The sequence below is a fragment of the Mastigoproctus giganteus genome, chromosome 6 (assembly GCF_048544385.1).
Source record: "Mastigoproctus giganteus isolate SK-2022 chromosome 6, ASM4854438v1, whole genome shotgun sequence".
In the NCBI taxonomy this organism is placed as follows: Eukaryota; Metazoa; Arthropoda; class Arachnida; order Uropygi; family Thelyphonidae; genus Mastigoproctus; species Mastigoproctus giganteus.
The window spans coordinates 231,854,048-231,876,739 of record NC_143580.1 but is presented as its reverse complement, the minus strand read 5'-3'; the positions used below and the strand labels follow the sequence as shown (position 1 = coordinate 231,876,739).

The 22,692-nt window shown below is 41.2% G+C and overlaps 1 protein-coding gene across 1 annotated transcript in view; it reads right to left on the bottom strand.

Annotated features, from left to right (window-relative positions):
• Positions 1–327: 327 nt before the first annotated feature.
• Positions 328–22,692, bottom strand: part of LOC150085078 (adenosine receptor A2b-like) — a 114,105-nt gene continuing 91,740 nt past the window's right edge. Inside the window, exon 2 of the mRNA XM_090375752.1 lies at positions 328–1,942. Coding sequence (XP_090231878.1) covers positions 664–1,911 — 1,248 coding nt within the window. The 5' untranslated portion in view covers positions 1,912–1,942 and the 3' untranslated portion in view covers positions 328–663. The remainder of the gene's footprint in view (positions 1,943–22,692) is intronic.

Sequence of the window (22,692 nt, the reverse complement as noted above, 5' to 3'; positions counted from 1 at the left end):
TATTTATAGTTGTGTCTGACAAGTAATACTTGGGTAGGATGTGACCAACTATCAATGGAGGGGTGTCAGGATATTAATGGTAGAGCAGTGTATGAGAAACATTTCTAGTTCACTTTTGGTCCGTTTCCAGTTTAAACTATTTAATGTTTACTTGGGACTAGTATCGTGATACATCTGGACATCAGCAACCCTTTCCTTTAAGGGACATGCTCCAACACAATCACCTCTATAAAAATGATCCAGTCCACACCAACTGTTTAAGGCCTCTTTATTTTTTTTTTAAATTTATTTTTCTAAATGTGAGATCGAATTACTTTGAACTTGTGTGACGTCATTGAAAATGCTTTACATCGATAATTACAAGGGGATGGTTTGGATGAGGGGAGAGAAAAGAAGTGTTCACAACACTGGAATCTACCATTCTTTCTCCTGGCATGCGCTTTCTGGTGACTGACTTCGTGAACGGCATCTAGTAGATTTGTAAAGTAATCTGGCAAAGAGAACTGGAAGGTGAAGACACTGGGAAAAGAATCTTAAGTACAGCGACATCTTATAAAAACATATGAATGACACACGACTTCGACTACATTGAGGGAGAAGTTCTGGAAGACCGGTGGATGAAGACGTGCACTTTGATTCTCAATGCAGTTGCTGTGAATAAATTTACACTTCGGCGACCACTATAGCACTTGGGGGAGCGGAGGGTGAGGACAAGAACGGACTTGTAACACCAGATACTTCTACGGTTGCATCGGGAGGATGGAGGTAGGTTGTGTGCAAGATGTCCGTAGTGGTCTGCAGTTGATTGGGGGATTGACAGAACCTGATGTGAGAAGCACAACTCGTATATCCTCCAGTGCTACGGGGATGAGGGTAATGCCTTCTAATGGTGTTGCTCAACTTGGGGAGGATGTCCTCCAGGATCCTTAGAAAGGCGTAGCGGAACTCGGAATTCCTGTAACCGTACACCCAAGGATTGATGCCACTGTTGCTAAGGGCAACCACTCCCACGTAAAATGTGGTCCTTCCTGACAGCACGTGAGTGTCCTGGAACACATCCACCAGCATGCACACTTGAAACGGCAGCCACATGGCTAGGAATAATCCCACGGTGGCTGCTAACGTCTGCCCATACCTCGGCTCTAGGGCGGTGCCCCTAGTCTGCTGTCGGAAAGAAAGCTCCACGGTGAATATGGCTCGTGCATGGTAGCGAGCGATCACGTACACATAGGCATAGCTAGCTACGATCATCAGGGCACAGGGGGCGAAAAGAGCGAAGAACAAGAAGATACGAACCTGATACAGGACGAGGTCAAACGAACAAAATGGGACACGGGCGTCTTCGGAGTAGTAGAACCAGTAGATGATGGGAGTAGTGCTGAGGAGGAGGGAGTAGACCCAGAAGAGGGCGATGTAGCGCACCACAGAACGATGGGTGATGATGTTGTTATATCGTAGAGGAGAGGCGAGGGAGGTGTATCGATCGAGGGCGATCGCAGTCAGACTCAGAATCGACACGCTGCACACCAAGATGAGGGTACAGTAAGGGAGCAGGCACAGCACCACGCACTCGATCTTCGCCCGCGAGAACTCGAAGTACAAACCAAACGGGAGGAGCACTCCGACCCCGAGGTCAGCGGATGCCAGCGACAGCAGGAAGTAGTTGCTGGCGTTTCGTAACCGCTTAAATCGACGAATGGCGATCACTAGGAAGGCGTTGCAGCAGATGATGACGGGCGATATGACGAAGATGATGACTACAGCGAGGATCACGTGACCAGGAGAATCCCAGGGTGTCGAGCGGGAAAGGATGCTGACTGGTTCGGATTCCGGTTCGGATCCTTGAAAGACGTCCTCAGAAAGAAGGTCGTCCGGAAGCAGTGCGGAACTGCTGTTAGCGACCAACTCCATCCTCGGCAACAGGCAGGAAGACCGGGAGAACCTGAAGAGAGTAAAACAAACAGAGTTACCATCTTGCTTTCATTCGCAATAGCTTTAGAAATATGTATGGAAGGGTTCTCAGTTGGGATCGTGTCAATTCGGCGTACGAGACAATTTATTGAATGACATTTCGCTGTATCTGATAATTTGGTGAAAGCCAATTGGTAGCTACAAATTTTAAGATATACACATGGTGGAGGCAAGTAGTTCAAGTGTGATTGTTGCGGACCCCAGGGTTCCCCCCATTAGTCGCATTTATACTTCTTGTGGTGAGGCTTTGCGCCATATCCAGACTCAAACATGGTGGAGGCAGAGTGGAGCAATGGTGGAGCCAGGAGGGATTTCATGTGTTGTTGAGGAGGATCCCAGGGGGTTCCCCCATTAGCCGCCATTGTAAATATTGTACATGGTGGAGTCATGTAGACATGTATATTATCTTGTTTAGGATGGCACCTGAACGTCACTTCATCTCCGCCTTGGTACACTGTAATGATTACAGAACTCTGTAAAAGGCCAGATATGTGTGTAGTGTTATGTTTCTTGGGTTGTTATGCTGCAGGCAGGCGATGTCACCTGGAAAGTCTGCCCAATGTCCGTCAACACCACGGGGGTCTGCCACAGCACTGCTCATGTGGTGTGGCGGACCTCGACTAGCTCGTGGGTCTATTCCCTGTGTGTGCTGTATTGCACAAATCCCGCACCCACCAGAGGAAGTGGAAGTGCTATATCGGTGGGTGCCAGCAATCCGGCCCCTAGGTTGCCCAAACCTGGGGGCAGCAAAAAAAAAAAAAAAAAAAAAAGGTACGTAGAAACAAGTCCACAAGTTCAGCCCAGTAATACTAAGACCAATATTCTATTTACATAGCTCAGAATTTCTGAGAAACAAGTTTACATTAACATTGAAAGGATACTTGCGCCAGGCAGACGCAAAGAGACTGTCTTCATAAACTTCATTGTTCTCTTCACACGTCTTTAACGTGGGTCTATCCCTGGGTCGAAACCTGAGTTCTTAGCCGTTAAAATGTGTCCTCCACATGTTAGTCTCTAAAGTCCATCTCCACCATTTGTATTTTCCAACGAAATGCTCTGAAGAAGAATATTCTCAATAAGGTTTATCTTAGCAGCCAAAACTGCGACCGCTGCCATGATGCCCAAGTCCATAAAATTCAGGTTACCATCTCTGCAGAGTCCAAATCTTAAAAGAAGGTCTGGATGTTGTATATTCTTGTTTAATACTCACAATTATTATGTCATCAATTCATAGTTCACAAAAATATTTAATGCCATGTCTTGTAGTACAACCCAGCGAGAAAACGAACAAGAAGGCACTCAATGTCTATTTGTGAACCGTTGTCTGGTGTTATTATTGTGTCCTATCTTAGTCTTGAGTAAGGAAAGATTCTGTATTCAACTTACTCTCAGCATATTTATTTTTATGTCTTCAATTTGTGAAGTACAATATGGTATATAACTCGATACCAAATCCATTTTTATTTATGTAATGACCAATTTACAAGTATTAGCCAAAATTCAAGCAAAGAATCTTGTTAGTCTAATATAGTTTTATGTTTTTAAGAGATTTTCTTTACAATAAAGGTGGCAGAGGCAGGAGTTATTGCGCAGATCAGAACTGGAGATCATTAATGGATGCCGGCTGGGTAATCCTGTTTAAGCCTGGCATGCAAATCCCGAGTATCCGATAGAAATCAATCTACCCCCTAACAGAGCCGCATATTATGCAAATTATTCACGCCTATAAAAACATGGATTACAAACACATCACTTCACTCTCGTGTTTTGGCTTGCTCAGTGATCAGCCACAATTCCAGTACTCAGGATGGCAAGTCGTCTTTTAGATTATTCTTTGGGTTGACGAGTCGTTGGACGACGAAGTCATGCAGGCGGAGGTGGTACGTTGGCTTCATGTGTCACACAGTGTCGTCTCTGCACAATGGAAGGAGTTTCAGGAGACAGGAACCATTAAAGAAGAGCCTGCCAAGGTCGCCCCAACGTCAACCAGAACAGACCGCTATCTGGCTCTAGCAGCAAGACGGAACCCTATGATGTCCAGTAATCAACTGTCTCTTGAGGTTGCTGCGGTCACAGGTGAAAACATTTCCAACCGGACTGGGTTACGAAGGCTCAATTCAAGGTACAAAAGGAAGCAAGTGGCTTGTATCCCATTACTCCAAACCACCACATTCATGTGACTTGGAGCCCTGACAAATGGGGTACAGTTCTGTTCTCTGATGAGTCCTGTTTTAGCCTACAATCATATTCTAGTCGTTATCTCATCTGGAGACAACGAGGAATGCGGTACCTTCCCTCCAACATCAGGGAGAGGGACACTTACGATGGAAGCAGTGTTCTCGTGTGGGGCGGAATAATGATCAACGGACATACCCCACTTCATGTTTTTCATAGGGGCGCAGAGTTACCGAGAACAGATCTTCGAACTCTATGGGAGACTTTTTACGTATGCGCTTGGCCCAGATTTTCTTTTCATGCACAACATTACTGAACATAGAGCTAAAGTGGTGGAAGAATATCTTGAAACTGAAGATATCGAAGACTGCCGTGGCCAGCATAATCATCAGACCTAAATCCAATCGAACATGCGTACTGAACGTCCCGCGCATAATTACGAAAATACAGTAAAAGTATTACAATATAAATTAAATAAAATGTTTCAGAATTACAAAGTACACAATGGCAAATGCTCACTACTGTTCCTTCTTCCCGACGAAACTGTTGTCAATGTCGTGACCTTCTCGGCAAAAACTGCTTAGTGCGAACGCAGCACAGCGGCTTAGCAGTGGCAGACTAATCACGGCAGAGGTGTCGACAGGCCACAAGATATTTTTATTATGGCGTGCGTTGCAACCTGGCCACAAGGTGAAGCTACACACATGGCACAATGAAAAGCCCCCTCTTCCGATAATTGCATTGTAAACAAAGACATCTGCTCCTTCTCAACCCCTTGAACAAAGTTCTTTGTCTTCATTTATTGCGTTCAGTAGTGGCAAGGTCCTCTCATAACGGTGTGGCCTTATCTTTCTCATGACGAGAATTTCACTTTATTGGGGAGGTAATCCCTATACATTATTTCTCGACGTCTCTGTTCTCTTTTCTTTTCTGTCTCATGAAACTATCAACGTCACGTGATTAATATGTTGTTGTTGTTGTCGTAGGGTTTTATGTGCATCAGCGACTAAGTCCATGCTGCTCCGCGTATATTGCTGTAAATTGTGTGTGTGTTGTGAGGTAGATTTTCTGTTTGCTGGATAAAAAACCCGAATTTCCGGGAGAAACACCATGTTACCTTCTCCTGAGACCGACTAACTCGGCCACGTTGTGAAAAAGGCCCATAAAAATTTCTTCCTGTTATCGACGAGATTCGAACTCAGGTCTTTTCCACTGGGTGTGCGGAGGACAGTGAACCTACCAACTGTGGTACCCACGAGGCATCAATCTGGACCAATCAGAGATGCGTTATATTTACAGCATTCTCTCAATGTTATCTGCATCTCCTCTTTGCTAATAATAATACTGGAGATTTGTTTACATCTCCTATCCAAACGGGGGGGGGGGGTTATAAATCCGGGTATTATTTTTCATTGTGAATCCTTGGAACTGCCATTTCAGAAAGGAAACTGGACTGTACTGGTGTTGCAATTCGGTATTACAAATTTGTTAAATTTGTATATAATTATTTATTTATGGCGGAGAAAATGAATGTCTGTGTGACAGAGCAGTCGCTGTCTTTCCAATAGAATTCAGAAGTATTAAAGCAGGGGGGTTGTCGGACAGGTAGGTGGTGGTACCTCCAAATACAGAAACTGTATTCCATTTTTATCGGGATTTCAAGTTGCACAGATTGGGACACCACTTAGAAGAGAATTAATGTTTGTAGCGAAAAATATCCTAATAGGTGCATGCAGAGGAAGAAGTATCCACAATATTTTATAACCCTATATGTATACCGTATTGCCGAAAGTAACTGGACACCTGCATATTTCAAAGAACCTTTTAATGATGCAATATTTAATAACGTGTTGGTCACGTGTGACCTTCATTACCCACCTCATCCTAGTCGGTGTACTTCGAACCAATTTTTGATAACAGGATGGCAATTTTTTGGTACGTTCCTCCTTCAAAACAGCAGTCAGTTCAGTTAGTGATTGATGGTACTGACCTTGACCGAAGCACAAGTTGCAGTTCATCCCAAATCGAGTCGACATCAGAGTTCTAGTTAGGCCGATGAAGGTTGTCCCCAAAAATCTTTCTGCAGGATTTCCAATGTACAGCGTGGCTTTCATTGTTCCAGTTGTCCATTAGATGGACAACTAATGGTCCAACTCAAAACTACGAGAAACAACCGCAGATAGCTCTCCAGTCATTCACCAGATCCAAGAACGAATATCAGATGTAAAACCAAGTGCCGTGATCCGATAATTCATGATACAGCTTTCCAATATTCCAAAGACTTATTACGATGTCTTGTGCAGTAGGCACTGCATGCTGTGAAGTTTGGTTTGTGTGTCCTTCCGTAAAATTTAAATGCAACTCTCTACACATCGTTTTTGTACTGATGACAGGTCCTTCCGCCTCCCTGTACTCCCAGTTGCAACATTCAAAGAGGACTGACCCGATCTCCTTCTTATTTTGAGCGCTGTCTGATTTCCTCACAACAATTTTTGAGGTGTGTCTAAACATTTCCCGGCTGTAGCACCATGACGTTCCCATTTGGTGATTACGTTAGTCATGTTGATGTATGGCTGCAGTTTTCTGCATGGCCCAAACTGATTGCTAAAGTGGCAGACTACGATGACTTCCCAACTTCCCACTTGAAGTCGCTAAGCTCAATGCCTACACCTATTTAATGAATTTCGTTGATCTGCTTACTTCTAGCGTGAACAGTTGCTTTTATACCTATTCCTGAGGTTGCTTACATACCTACCCCGAGGTTGCTTACATACCTACCCCTGATGTTGCTTTGACAACTACTCCTGATGAAATAAATAACCATATCCTGCGGAGGTGGTTCATTATTTATCAAACAGATAATGTTTGATAAATCATTGATATGACACCATGGGCTTTCCTGACAGCTTGTTTACACTGCTCAAAAAACTTCCCATCTGCCCATATTATAACTTCTAGATCCATTTCCTCCTCCTGTACTGTTTTTAATGCAAGGTCCCTTGCATTTTGCTGCATTAAAACATAGCTGCCACTTCTCTGACCATTTCTGAATTCTGTTCAAGTGATTCTGAAGGAGCGCTGTTTGGCGCTGATTATTAACGACTCTCACAATCTCAAACATCGTCTGCAAATTTTGATATCACGCCCTTTATCCCTTCATCAATATCGTTTATGAAAATCAGAAACAAGTGGTCCAAGAACCGATCATTGTAGGACGCTACTTCTGACATAATATCAATGTGAAGAATATCCATTGGTCACAACCCTCTGCCTTCAGCCCTGCAGCCATCCTGCGATCCATCTTAGAATCTTTCCAGTAATCCCAAAGTGTTCCAGCTTATACAGTAACTTCTCACAAGAAACTCAATCAAAATCTTTGCGAAAATGTTGAAAAATTTCCCTACATTCAGCTCATGAACAGCTGTATCAAAATAGCTTACCAGGTTAGTTAAACAAAATCATGTCGTGTGTCCTTCAGAATGCCATTTTCTTCTAAATCTCCCCGAATCTTAATCATTGCCTCAAAGGTTTTGCCTGCCACTGAAGTCAGACTAACCAGTCTGCAGTAACTGACTTCATTCTTAGAAGCACCTTTGTATATTGGTGATACGTTGCCACTCCTCCAGTCCAAAGGAATCTCTATCGAGTCAAAAGATGCCCTCATAATTAACTTAAACGTTTCAATACACTATTTGACCGTCTCCCTCAAAATTATTGGGGTATATTTCATCAACTCCATGATCCTTACTTACCTTTAGGTTCGAAAGTTTTTCTAATAAACAGTCATCTGAATTTCTAAATCGCTAATTTCATATGGCTCAGCCTCACTCGCACAGCTTCTCGCCTTCTTGGGTAGCACAGTTGGCAGAGTCGCCGTCCTCCCCACACCGGGTGGAAAACACCTGAGTTCGAATCCCATCGATAACGTGAGGAATTTTTATGGGCCTTGTCACAACGTGGCTTAGTCGGCCTCAGGCAAGGATAGCATGGTTTTTTTTTCTCCAGGAAACTCTGGCTTTTCTCCAGAAAACAGAAATGGACCACAGGACACACTCAATGTATGACAGTACACACGGAGGAATATGGCCTTATTAACTGATGCTCCACAACAACAATAACTAGCATAAGATTTTGCAGTACAGGTTTTGTACTGACATGTCATAAGACGTTAATTGGTTGAAGATTCTCTTCAGAGGTGTCAATCTCTACAGGACATTGTCTAATACCGCTAAGTATAACAAATAAATGCAAGTCATGTGACGCATTGTCAGACTCTTCAAAAGATGAAGAAATCCTCTTCCTACAGGGAAAATTAGGGCAGAGTGAGAGTCCACACAAAACCTGCGATCCCCTTAAGGGATCCACGAACAAAGAACAGTCCCTGTGGCATTCTGCACAGAGGAGTAAGTAAGCAAGCGGGTCTTATCTAATCGTGATGACGTCATCAATATCTCTCCCTCCGCAGGAAGGAAGGAAGACGCAACTGTCATTAGCTACCCATTTCCCCGCGTGCACTTCGAATATCTTCGTTCTTCCCTTGGGATACTCCAGCAGAATGTCGAGAGATTCCAGCTGACATTTCCGTACAAGCAGCAGCGGCGAAAATGCGGAAAAGCGACCTGTTCGTGCTACGGTACTCCCACCGCTCAATATTTTCGGTGCTGCTCCTGTCGTTTGGCGTCGTCAGAACGGTTGGAGAGCGTTCCACAGTCCCACACGTCCTTCATCTCCGTAAAACACTTGTGAGGAACTACGTTAATGCTCCCAGTGTTCATCTCACCAGGTTCCTCCCCTCTCTTCTCCAGAAGAGGAGAAGGAGGAGGAGGAGGAGGTGAGGATCACCCATAACTACACATTAGCCTTTAATCTCCGGTAACTCACAATTACCGACTTCTTGCAATCCAAGTAAAAGCATGCTGTGACGTCACACAAATCTTATTCATCCACATCTGCTCTCTCTAATTCGCTTTTAAATCTATAATTACACAAAACTCAAGGAGTTAAGTGTTTTTTAGTTAATGCTTTGAATCCTTCCTTTTAATTTGTGATTATACATTTGTTTTAATACACAGTTACACGGATGTGATCATTTTTATTCGGTCCATCCATTCACTTATTTTTAAATCCACGTTTAAGCTTCCTCCTCTTATTAAAACCCATTTTCTTTCTTTGAATAATCTCCTGTTGAACAACTTAAAAATTCAGATTAAACTACAGTAAAGACTCCTCCGTAGTTCAGGATTAAAAAGAATGAAAAGATGTCAAATTTTGGATTAAGAAGTTTTTTTAATAATGGATGAAAGCTTCTTCTAATCACAGCTTTTGTTGAAAAGTCCATTCGAAGATTATTCCATTTTCCTTTTAGATGAGTAAATTAAATTTCGTTTCTTTGCAGCGTTATACATTCATAGAAGGAATTTCAAGTGACATTTCTCAATAACTCTTTTATTATGTTAACGGTTCCAAGCGTTATGTCTGTAGAAGTGTGTTCACACCCTATTTGCATGTTATGCGGGCTAAAACACCATACTCCCATCGAATGAGTTCGCAACCACAGTCTGGATAAGAGGACTTCACAAATTCTTCCAGTACTTGATGGAATCGAACCCAGACTTTTCTCAATAAATGTATACTGAGTACACTGAGTGGACAGAAATCGTGAGATACCTAGTAACAGGTAGGCCCACCTTTCACCCGGATAAGGGCAGTCACACGGAGAGACATTGAGTCCACTGTTCACGAAAGCGTGCTAGGTGTCCAGCGTATTTCCATCCGCTGTACAGCTGTGCAACAAGCGTGGATGAAAATACCGTCATAATCCGTTGCGTTCTTGGATAGAGAATCCAAAGCCCAAACGGATCTTTCCACAGCATCCCGAAGATGCTCCACAGGGTTCATGTCTGGTGAACGGGAAGGCCATTCCTTGGTGGTAAAATCTACAGAATGCTCTTCGAATCATGTTCTGGTCACCACGGCTCTGTGGGGAGGTGCATTGTCCTGCTGGAAAAGCCCATTGCCTTTGGGTGCACGATGACCATGAAGGTATGCAGATGGTCTACAAAAGGATGGACACTTAACCTGGACCGTTCAGATATGCGTCTAGACGTACCAGAGGTCCTAACTGTGCCAGTTGAACACGCCCCAGACCATTATCAACCGTCCATCTGCCCAACAGTTCCTTATTGACATGACAGGTGCATAGCTTCGTGCGGTTTCCGCCAGATGCGCACCCTCCCATCCGCTCAAAATAGCTGGACTCATCGGAGCAGGAGACCCATCTCCAATTTCGCCCAGTTGAGGCGTAGAGTCCTCTGTGGTGGTGTTAGCAATGGGACTCTGGTGGCTCCCATAAGCTATTGTGGCTAATGATCACGTGATGGTCTTGGTGGAGACGTTTCTGGCACCTCCTTCGTTGAAGTCGGCGGTGATTTGTGCGACCGTCGCTCTCCGGTTGGCTGAAGCAATGCGAGACATGTCCACGCCATGTTCCTCCACCACCTTTCTCCACCTGGAGAGCGCTGTCCACGATGAGATATTATTCTTGAAATGGCGTATTCTCGATACACTGTTGATACTGTCGAATGGGGATAGTGCAATTTCTGTACTACCACCTCCGCGATAGAGTGACCCATGCGTCGGGCGCCTACTATCATCTCTCTTTCAAAGTCGGTTAACTCAAGATGTTTATCCATATTGACATCGAATTACCGTCTATCTACGTGAATGCAGTGTACCTATATAATTGCCAAGCTGTGGGTTCGTCCACTAGAGAGAGAGGGGTGACAGAGCCCAGAAATCAGGTATCCCACGATTTCTGTCATTTCAGTGCATTTTAATTATTCCAAATTAAAAATATTTACGTCATAACTGCGGTCTACTTGTCCTCCAGTCCACTTTCGCTCTGGATTTAATCTTCGCTGATGAAGACTTCCCTTTCACTTGGATTTCGCCTGACTTCCAGCTTACATCAGGACAATTCGGGCATTTCTGTGCAGAAATAAATGACTCGGCAAAGCTTCGCTTTTCAGTTGGTTAGTTCGGAAACAAGTACGAACAACCCATTCTCTGCCACATTAGCTCCTAACAACAGCAAATCGAAGTATGTTGGTGTTCTTCAAATACCACTCAGGGGACGGAAGTGTAGATCAACTTTGACGTTTCATTTTTATTTTTTTTCTCGAAATCAGCAAATTCGGTCACTCTTCTCGAAACAATATTGTTTTTCAATTGGGATATTTTGGACGCTATTTTAAGCGAATTCTAGAAATAGAAATAAGATGTAACATGTATGCGTATGCGCTGGATATAAAAGGGAGTTGTCTTCCAGGTTTTCTTTTAGCTCCTTTTGGGTACCATTCTGTTATTTTCTTAGTCCATCTGTCATCGTGTCTTCGAGCTATGTGTTCTGCCCAAGACCATTTTAGTTCTTTAGTTTTAATAAGACTGTCCTTTACTTGAGTTTGCTGCCTAATCCATGTGTTTATCTTCTTATCTAACAGTCTGATTCCCAATATAATTCGTTCCATTCTTTGGTGTGTAGTTCTCAGCTTCTTTTCCATTCTTTTGGTGAGTGCCCAAGTTTCACTTCCATAAATCATGGTGGGCAGTATACATTGGTTCATTATTTTACGTTTCAGACAAACTGGGATATTACTCTTCAGTATGTGACTATACAAATTTCCTGAATGCTATCCATCCAAAATTTATTCCTCTCTTGACTTACAGCCATTTATCATTATTACAGCTAATAACTTGTCCCAGATAAGTATATGACTCCACCTTTTCAATTACAGCTCCTTCAATAATTATGTTCCTTTCTATGGAATACTTGTTCATCGTTACTTTTGTTTTAGCCATATTCATCTTTAGTCCAAAATCCTTACTACCTGTGCATAACTGATTAAGATTTTCCTCTAATTCTTTGGGATCGTGGCTTATGACCACAATGTCATCTGCAAATCGTAAATGGTTTAGGTACTCTCCATTCACATTGACTCCTTTCTGCAACCAACCAGTCTAATCTTCTGAAAGCTTCCTCAAGGGCAGCAGTAAACAGCTTCGGAGATATTGCGTTTCCTTGTCGAACTGCTTTCTCGATTTTAAATTTCCTACTGTCTTTGTCTAGTCTAATAAAGGAGGTAGCGTTCTCATATATTTTCTTCACTGTCATAATATATGGGGTATGTATGCCTTGTCTTGCCAGTGCCCGAAACATTACCTTATGCTGTATGGAGTCAAATGCCTTTTCATAATCCACAAATGCCAGGCATAACGGTGTTTTATATCCATTTGCTTTCTCCATTAGCTGTGATATTACGTGAAGGTGATCCATAGTTGAGAATCCTGTCCTAAAGCCAGCTTGCTCTTTCGGTTGATTCTCATCAAGTATTCTTTCTAATCTGTTAGTAATGACCCTTGTGAACAACTTTGTAGATGTGGGATAACAAGCTGATTGATCTATAATTTTCAATTTCCGATTTTTCTCCTTTCTTATGCAGCAAAACTATGATTGCATTATCCCACTGCTTAGGCGTCACACCTTTTCTAATGCACTTTGTGAAGAGCCTTGCCAGTTTTTGTGTTATGTCTCTTCCTCCCAATTTTAACAACTCTACAGTAACTTCATCTTCCCCCGGAGCTTTCTGATTCTTTTTCTTCAATGCATGTTCTACCTCATCAGGAAGAATATCGGGTATGTCGTATGTGTTGCTACTTTGCAATCCATCTTCCCCACTGCTGGCATCATTCCCCTGCTCCTTGTATAATTCTCTATAGTAGTCTTCTGCTATTTGAATTATACCTTCTCTGCTGTTTATAAGTACACCATCGCTATTCTTCAGTTTCAGTACCATTTGTCTTTCTGTATTACTGCTCATGGCTGTTGATTTAAGTCCTTTGTTTTCCCTTAATGCTTGTTCTACTTTTCTTGTGTTAAATCTTCTTATGTCCTCTCTGAGTCTCTTTCTAATGGCTTTGCATAACTCAGTATACTCAATTTTCTCCTTGTCAGTGTTTAGCTTGCTCTTCATTTGTCGCCTTCGGTTCATCATAACAAGTGTTTCTTGACTAATTTTTTCTTCTTTGGATTTCTTTTTCCCCATAGGTTTCTTGGGCTTTATGACTTTCAGAAAGTTGTAATATTCCTCGTCGATATCTTGGTCCTGAGCAGTGTGCAGAAGCTCAAACTTGTTCTTAAGTTCTAGTGCGTACTGCTTTTTCTCCTCTTCTGTTATCTCAAAGACCTTCATATCATTTACTCGAGTCAGTTTTTTCCTTTCTTTTCTTACATCTATATCAAGTGTGCATCTTATCATTCTGTGATCGCTTCCAACGTTTAGCTTGTTCAGGACGGTAACATCGTTCACAATATATCTTCTGTTAGTGAGAATGAAGTCGACTTCATTAGTTGTTAATCCATTTGGGCTCTTCCATGTCCACTTTCTGTTCACCCTTTTCTTGAAAAAAGTGTTCATTACTGACAATCCTTGAGATTCTGCAAATTTCACAAGTCTTTCACCTCTTTCATTTCTTTCACCAATCCCAAAATTTCCTATAGTTCCCCTTTCTGCGCTGTTTTATCTCTTTCCAACCTTAGCATTGAAGTTCCCCATAATAATAGTGTAGTGGGTTTTCTGCTCATCTAGAAGACTCTCAATTTCGGTGTACATTTCTTCAACCTCTTCATCATCATGGCTCGATGTTGGTGCATAAATCATTATAATCTTTTGCTTGTACCTCTTAGAAATCTTGAGTATTAGTCTTGACGCCCTTGGTGATGTATTTTTGAATTCCAAAATGTTGTTTTTTATATCTTTATGAACCAGAAAGCCAACTCCACCTTCGCTCCTTTCACTGTTTCCATTGGTGTACAGCAGATTTCCACTTGATAAACTTATAAGTGATCATTTCTTCTTCTTCTTTCAGTCAAACCGATGATATTCCAATTCACATTTTCTAATTCCTTTTCCAGTTCTAATATCCTGTCTTCACCGATGAGCGACCAACCACCCCCTAAAGGCTAAAAGAAAACCTCCGCACATCTATTCTGCAACTGTTCTTCCTCAGTTTGATTTTCTGCTCCCTCAAAGTGTGTGGTCTAACCAACAGGAAGAACACCTTCAGCATTGAGCTTACTCAATCCATTCAAAGCCTTAAACACCTCAATCAGATCACCTCGCAGGTGCTTAGTGGCAAAACACTGCAATTTAAGCTGTCCTGGCAACCTGTCTGCATTGCTCAGGAACTTCATAACTGACTGCACAATTACCCCAAGGTCTTTTTAATTCTCCACTACCCTGAATGTAGTAACACACAATTGGTACATTATTCTGGGATGACTGCTACCCATATGCAGTACTTTGCATTTGTCAATGTTAAACTTCAACTGCCATTTCTCAGCCCATCTGTCTACCTTTTCTAGATCCTGTTGCAGTAGCCTACTGTCAATAATATCATTAGCCACGCTGCCAACCTTTGTATCATCTGCAAACTTGGATATTAAGCTGATATGCCTCCTTGGTCAATATCATCGATAAATATAGAAGACAACAATTGGCTTAACCCCGAAACCTAGGGGACTCCACAAATAATAATAGTTCATGAACAGCAATATCCATTGATTACCACTCTCTGTTTTCTCACACTGAACCATCACTATATCCATAGCTGTAACTTGCCCTTAATAACAACTGTTTCAATTTGTACAGCAATCCTTTATGTTCAACTGCATCAAAAGCTCTCGAAATCCAAATATATGATATCAAAATTATTTTTTGCATCCATTTCCTTTGTGATCACATCGTAGTATCCAATCAAATTTGTCAGACAAGACTTCCCCTTAATGAACCCCATGCTGTGTTTGAAGTATAATTACAGCCTTGTCTAGATGATCTTGCATTAATTCTTTTACCAGTGACGCCATTACTTTTCCTGTAATGGTGTCAATGATAATAGAAGTAACAGAAGTTACACTAACATGTCTGTAATTATTCGTGTCACCCTTTGATCCCCCTTTGTGAATTAGGGATATATTCGGACATCTCCAGTCCACGGGGGCCTTTCCTGACTCCAAGGATAATCTCGTAATTGTGGATAAGATGGGATAGACTTGCAGTCGATCCCATCCACTCCAAGTGACTTTCTTATGTTTAACTTCAACAATTTCTCCTCCACTTTTCTCTCAGTTATTACAAAATCATTTAGCCCCCTGTTAGAGTTTGATAAACTTCCGGCTTCTCCTTCCCTACAGAATTCCTCATGTGTGAATGTAGATGTAAAATACTCATTCAGTTTGTTAGAAACCTAAGCAGGATTATCAACAGTCACAGCGATATCGAGTGGAACAATCTGATTCATCCCCTTTCTTCTAGTGTTTACATAAGTAAAGAAGACTTTGCTGTTTTTCTTTGCATTCTTCTCCAATAATTTATCGTAATCTGTCTCCGCCTGCCTAATCTCCTTTGTGACTTGATTACAGACTAGTTTATATCTACCATATGATTCCTTCCCTCTGATAATTCATATGCATCCCACGCACTTTTTTTCTCTGCCACGAGTCTCATCAGTCCATCTGACATCCGTTTAGGCCTATACCTTGAAGAGTATTTCTTAGTTGGTATGAAAAGCGTAGTAGCGTCTATGATTAATTCCTTGAACGCTTCCCATTTACAATTTGGTGGCAACATCATCAGTTGGTCCCACTGTATAGAATTTAAAAAAATGTCTGAAACCACTGTAATCATCTTTACGAAAGCAAAAACACCTCCCTTTACCCTTGATGGTAGTTACACCTTTAAGTAAATCCCCCTTCAGCACACTGTGATCGTTTATCTGCAGATTCTTAATGCATGAATCACTGCTGATAATCAGATTAAGAGTGTTACTCCCTCTGGTTGCCTCTCTAACATGTAGCTGTAGAAAACAATCCTCCAATAAAACCACAAAAGTCTTGCTGGCGTGCGAGTGACTAACCACAAGTTCCAGTCAATATCTGGAAAGTTAAAATCCCCCATTATAATACATACCAATTTACTGGCCCACTCTATTTATCTGTAACACACTCCTACTCTTATTTTACTTTTCCAGTGCTTGTGTCACACCAAAGTGACTCACCAGCAATGCACTGGCCACCCATGCCAACTGGATGTACTGCCTTAGATTGTCTTAAGCTGTGCATGTGTCTAAGGCAGTGCCTTAGAAAAAAAGTATCTAAGGCACTGCATTAGATACTTGTTTCGTGATGACTCCCAGCAGTTCTTGAAATCCCCATCACCTTGCATTTTTGCACACCATGTCTGAGTTACTTGCTCTCAGGAGAAGGAAGCGTGTTTTTTTCTCCCGGAAAGAAGGGTTTTTCGTCCAGCAAATAGCAAATTGACCACAGGTTACATGGAATTCACATGAACCTACAGTATTCACCTATCTGGCCGTTTTGCAGTGATACTATACAGAGATACAAGATGGAGTTGAACTGACATTCTAGGAGCAGCTCATTACAAAAACTCATGTCCACACGTTACGTGACCGCTAGGGATCAGTCCTGGGCTCCTCATGTCAGACCTTGTATTCTCGGTCTTTTAACAATAAACTCAAAATAAGTTATTTGAAAACAAAAATGATGTTATTAAAAACCAAGTTGGATCTTAATCGCCCACCACAAATTAAGCTGAATGGATCTGAAGTTTCAATAGTTATGGAGGGAAAATATCTGAATGCAGTTATTGACAACAAGTTCTCTGTCTATCCATATGTAGGACTCTTTCGACTGTTGCCGTCCAGGTGCTGGCCGAAGTGATTCCATTGGATCTATTTCTTATTTATCGAGGATTATGCTAGCGAATTAGGAAACACATACCAACTAGGATATACTAGGATATCTTTGTAATTATTTCAGGAAACAACTCATCTCCTGGAACAATAAATTTGGAATGATAAATTTGGTTTGCATCCTATTTGGAATCCTTGTTTTTAACACATGTCCACAGGTCATATGACCTCTAGAATTAATTGCCACTTTCCAAGGACAAGTTGATCCCCCACAAGTCGATCGACAATGAATTTTACCTATCTTTAATGCAATAAACTTAGGCGGCTACTCGATCCACTTTGAAAATAATAAACGAATGGTGTAGTTAGTACTACACTGGTCTCTTTGGAGATTCCAGCTGCGACCGAAGTACGCATTTCACTGGACGTTCTGTTCTTCAAGATTTCACTATACAGAATGTTGCATTAAATCGCTTTAAAACAACTATAAAGCAGCCTCGGTACATTGTCCATTACAGACACATTGTCCTTCAAATTTCTCATTTGGCTTGGGGTTTCCGTGCCGCAGGTGTGGTTTATTGATTCATTACATATATTAAACCACACGCGGTCCATTCAAGTTCCACAGATTCTGTTCCAGGCTGCATCCCTTCGTTTGTGAGTACACGCTGCTCGGGACAATTAGGAGAATATCTGGAGCGTATTCTGCAACAAATCGAAGCTGTTGTTCCTCAATATTACATGAGGTTCATTTTCAGTTTATTGAAGGAATACAGACAAGGAAAATGCCGACTTTGATTACAAAGGTGTTCAATCGCTTATGAAGAAAAAAAAAGACAAATATAGATCTGGATAATATGCCAAGCAGCGCTCAGCGTGGTCAGTGGACTGCTGTATTGTCCAAAATAAGTATTTACTCCATTGATTAACAAATCAGAATCAGGATAAAGGTTATTCTTCCCCTCACCACTACATAAGGTACTGCCTTAATACCTTGGTGAGAACCTTATCTAAGGCCCGCCATGCATGGACTTTCAAAATACGTTATCTATTATTAATAGAAACACAATACATGGATTACTAATTCACAGGTTCTGTGAATTGAATGAATGGGCAATGTGGCAAAAAACATCACATTTCAGGCGAAACGAGAACATTTCGATTCTGCATATCTGCCACATTGCCCATTCATTCCAAGAACCGGTACATGGCAAGAAACGCAACGTCCAGTGCATCAGCCAATACATAGCGGTATATGGATAGATTATGTGATATTTAGGGGGGGAAATGAATAATTGTTGGATTTGTGACGGTTCCACAAATCTTTCTAAAATAGAACCATTTATAAAATTTCATTAAAATCCGTCCAGTATATTCATTATCTCGTGGGTTGGTATAATCAGTCCTCCGGGTAGAAAAGACCTGAGTTCCAATCTTATGGGCATTTTTTCACAATGTGACTGAGCTAGTTGGTCTTAGAAGAGGGTAGCGTGGTTTCGTGAAGTAAATAAAACTTGGTTTGCTGCCTTTTGGATCACTCTTCACTCAATAAAATTACTGTTAGGAGGGGAATCGAAGATATGTTGAAGAATATTGAGAAAACTCTGATATCAACTAGTTGGGTTAAGTAGGTTTCTTTGGTATTTGACCAGGGCATCTACACTTTCTGTTTTTATTCGAGAATTCTGTCCAGCGACTGAATGTAACAAAATTTCTGACAGCGATCTAGGGGTGAGGGGGGAGGGGTTGTACCACCGGTGCAAATTTGATGGTTGTTCTCTAAAAGAAATTACAGCGACCAGAAACAGAGAAATGCAAACATATTCTGTCTTTTTATTATTATTATTCCCTTTTTATGGTCAGTAACTCACTGAAACAAATTATTTTTGTGTAATTTCAGAAAAACCGAATGAATGGCAATCACTGAGATCACAGCACGCAGCAACAACCAAAATCCCATTTGTAGCAATTCTTCACGTTTATTTTATGATTTCTGTCAGAAGAATATTTCGTATAAAATTGAAAAGCCTTTCCTGGATTATTAAAATGACAAAGACTTGATGAGAATTTCTTCCTGCTTCTCCCAGCGGTACGCACAATCTTCAAATGAATGATTTTATTGCGCAATGAAGAAATATTTGATTTTATTCTCGTGCAGCAAGCGTTAAAGATTGTATTGATTTAATAAAGTGACATTACCAGATACACCACGAGAAAGCATTCTTAGATTAACGCGAACCTGCTTACAACACTCCAAGCAGCTTTTATAAGAAAAGATTACACCACCAAGTTTGTGCCATGCAATATTTTAGCTGTTTTACTCCACAGTTATCACGAATTTTCTTAATAGATTATTCTAATTAAATCAAAGAGAATCAAACTATTCTGAAAAATCCTTATATACGGTCTGTAAATTGCGTGTGTTCTGTTTGATGGATGAAAAACCGAGTTTACCGGAGAAAACACCTTGTTCCACACCTGAGACCGATTAACTCAGCCACGTTGCGAAAAAAGCCCTTAAAAATTCCTCATGTCATCGACGGGACTCAAACTCAGGTCTTTTCCAGCCGGTGTGGGGAGTACTGCGATTCTACCAACTGTGCAACCCCCGAGGGCACAATCAGTGACACAGATGTTTCGAAAAAGACAGAACTACATACAAATTATCGAAAAATGTTAAAAAAAAAAGAAATATAAAGAATTTTATGTTTATGTTTTTCTATATGTCCTCAACTTCCTGAAATCTCTTCCCTTTGAGGGCAGTTTTCACCTTGGGAAAGAGGAAGAAGTCCGCTGGTGATAAATCAGGAGAGCAGGAGGGATGGTTGATCTGTACAATGCCATTCTTCGTCAGAAATGTCTTCATGATCGGAATGGGCGGGACCCAGCTGACTCTCTCTCGAAATTGCGGTCACACCCAAGAAATGCGCCACAATAGTCTTTGAGCACCTGTACATAGAACGCAGCATTGATTCTCTCTCCCTCATAGTGTGATACACTGGGTGTATATTCACAAATTCCTTGTGAATCACGCCCCGGTTGTCGAAAACTACGATCAGCATCGTCTTGATCCTGGATTTCTGTAAACGAAATTTTTTTGAGCCTTGGCAATGATTTTGAAGTCCACTACATGCTCATTTCTGGGTAAAATTGCAACATCCAACAGTCATCTCCAGTGACAATACAATCGAGGATTATTTATTGTCTTGACAAGTATGGATGAATTCTTCGCATGATGTCACTCTTCCTTGCTTCTGCTTATTAGCGAAGACTATGTGGTACAAATTTTCCTTTTACCTAAATCTTCATGCAGAAACGACAATGTCACTGCCATCGTTTTACAGATTCACATATTAAATTTTCAGCTGGCCGGTCAGCAATGGCAAAAGCATGTTTTTATCTCGAAACCCATCGGGGAGAAATGAAACTGGGTGGAGGCGCGCTAGTCTACTCGCAATAAATTCGATTGGAATACAAGAGAACCTTGTTCATACTTTACATTCGCTTCTGTAAGTCGAATTTTTTAGGAAACACATATGGGAGAGGGATTTGTTCCAGAGACCAAAATTGTAGATCATTAATGGATGCCGGCTGGGTAATGCGTATCTTCTGACGTTCGGTTTGCAACCCGCGTTATATTTTTTATTGAAAGGAGTTAGTAGTAGGCTAGTACTACCGTGGATGAGTTAAGGTTAGGCGGGTAAGATTCCATGGAGATTGTGTAGGGGTTGAAACTGGAGTCCGAGTCCCCTACATGGAAAAGTGCTCTCGCCCAGTGAGCTTTTTCACCGGGGCTTGTGGCGGTTCTCAACGCTCCTAAATAAGGGATGGTACGCCAAAAGACACTTTGTTACCAGGGAGGATGGTGGTTAAAAGACTGTTCATTTTTGAACCATAAAACTAAAGTCGTGAGGCGTCTGTATACATTGCCTCTGAATTGCATATATTGTAATTTCTGTTTTCCTTGCCTGCTTCATAGAAAACCCTCTTTTGTGATGGGATTCGAACTATCTCATTTTCCACACGACATGATCCCAACCACAATGCTATCTAAAAGGCCGTTAGTATGGAGACAAGATGTAAAGAAATACACTGCTCGACAAAATTAACAGAGCACGTAGAAAACGTGGTGTAGCTCGTGCAACTTGCGATGAAGGGGGACAAAATTTGATATGGTGATGTACCATAGAATAACGATGAATGAGGAGACAGCGAGAAACTTGGGACCATTATAAGGGACACTTATAGTGGTTATATAAGAATTGCCAAAAAAAGGCCACATTACAGAAGTCGATACAAAATGTTAGAAAATATGGTCATATGACATCGGTGTAATCTTCCATATGGGTCATTTTTTGCATAATATATTTCCCATTTTCCTGACAATAGAGTCATCGACAACAGCTGCTACTTCCTGTGGAAGACCAGCATAGATTTGGAGATGTCGGTGTGTTGTCCAATGCAAGAATGTCAACTCTAGCAATGAGCTGGACAAGGTTGAGTTGTTGATTGGCCCTTCTTCAGATTTGCGATCTTGTGGCTGGAAATAGCGTGAATATGGTCCAAGCATCCCGATGGCCTTCTTTCGATACCTCATTGAGTCCATATCATGAAGAATTCCAGCTGTTATGGGGGGGGATTAATCTCTATTCGCAAGGTGAACCTAATACAGTAGACACCCAGTGTATGTCTATCTCAAGTTAGAGCACACACAAAATATTAAATTGCAAATAAAAATTGAATTGTATTTAACTTGCACTAACACCCTGCAGACCCAACTTGTGCTGTTGCAAAAAAAGGTGGCCTATTTTAATTGGCTGCGTAAAGTCACGTTGTCCAATCTGTTGACATTATAAAGAAGGCTGCCTTAAGCCCTGACTTTTCAATTTTAAATTAAAACAAAAGCTTGCAGAATTCATTAACGTTGGTAAATGCGCAATTCTTTATTACTGTAATTAAAACTTTATGATTTTTAATTGGCAGACGTTAAATAATTAAAATGCAATTATGCGGTTAATCAATGTTCTTAAAGTTGCTTCTTAATGCAACTTGCCATTGTTATTAGTGGATAAGTTATTTAAGAAACTGCATTTTTTAGAGAGGGACATCATTATATTTTATTTAGTTAAGTAATAATTACACAATTAAAGAGATGGAATCATTCGGGCTTAATTCCAAATTTTTCTGCGACCACACAACCAACAGTTTCCCCGAGCTAATTTTAATTTAATATCTGTCTGTTTACAAAGCAATGCTCGATTTAAATTAATTATTCTGTTAACCATGAAAGGCAAGGATGGATTAAATGAAAACAGAAGAATCTAAATGAACAATTCTTAATTCAAATCGTGGCAACCGAATCTTATTTTCGAACACAATCTTTTCCTTCTAAAATACACGCCTTCTGGCCATTACACTCAGAGTCAGGAATTGTCTTCGACCCCAAATTACCATTACACTATCATATCGAAAAGACACTGGCTAGCCAAGTGCTAACAACTCCAAGTCCGTGATCCTGTGCTATCTCACAAATACATAGCCATCTTCCTCTAGCTGGAATCATGTAAGGAGCTGAAAGATGGGCATTGGGTATTCATACTAACTTGAAGCGCATTTATGCCAGGAATACTGGTTGGTATAACGGACTACCCAGAAATTTAATCTTCCCTTTCTACAACGGACAACAGCAGTGGTGCAAGAACTAGGACTAAGGAGGCTACCAAAACAGATTGAAAACAGAAGACTAATATTCACTGCTAAAAAAAAGGTCACCGGCATTAT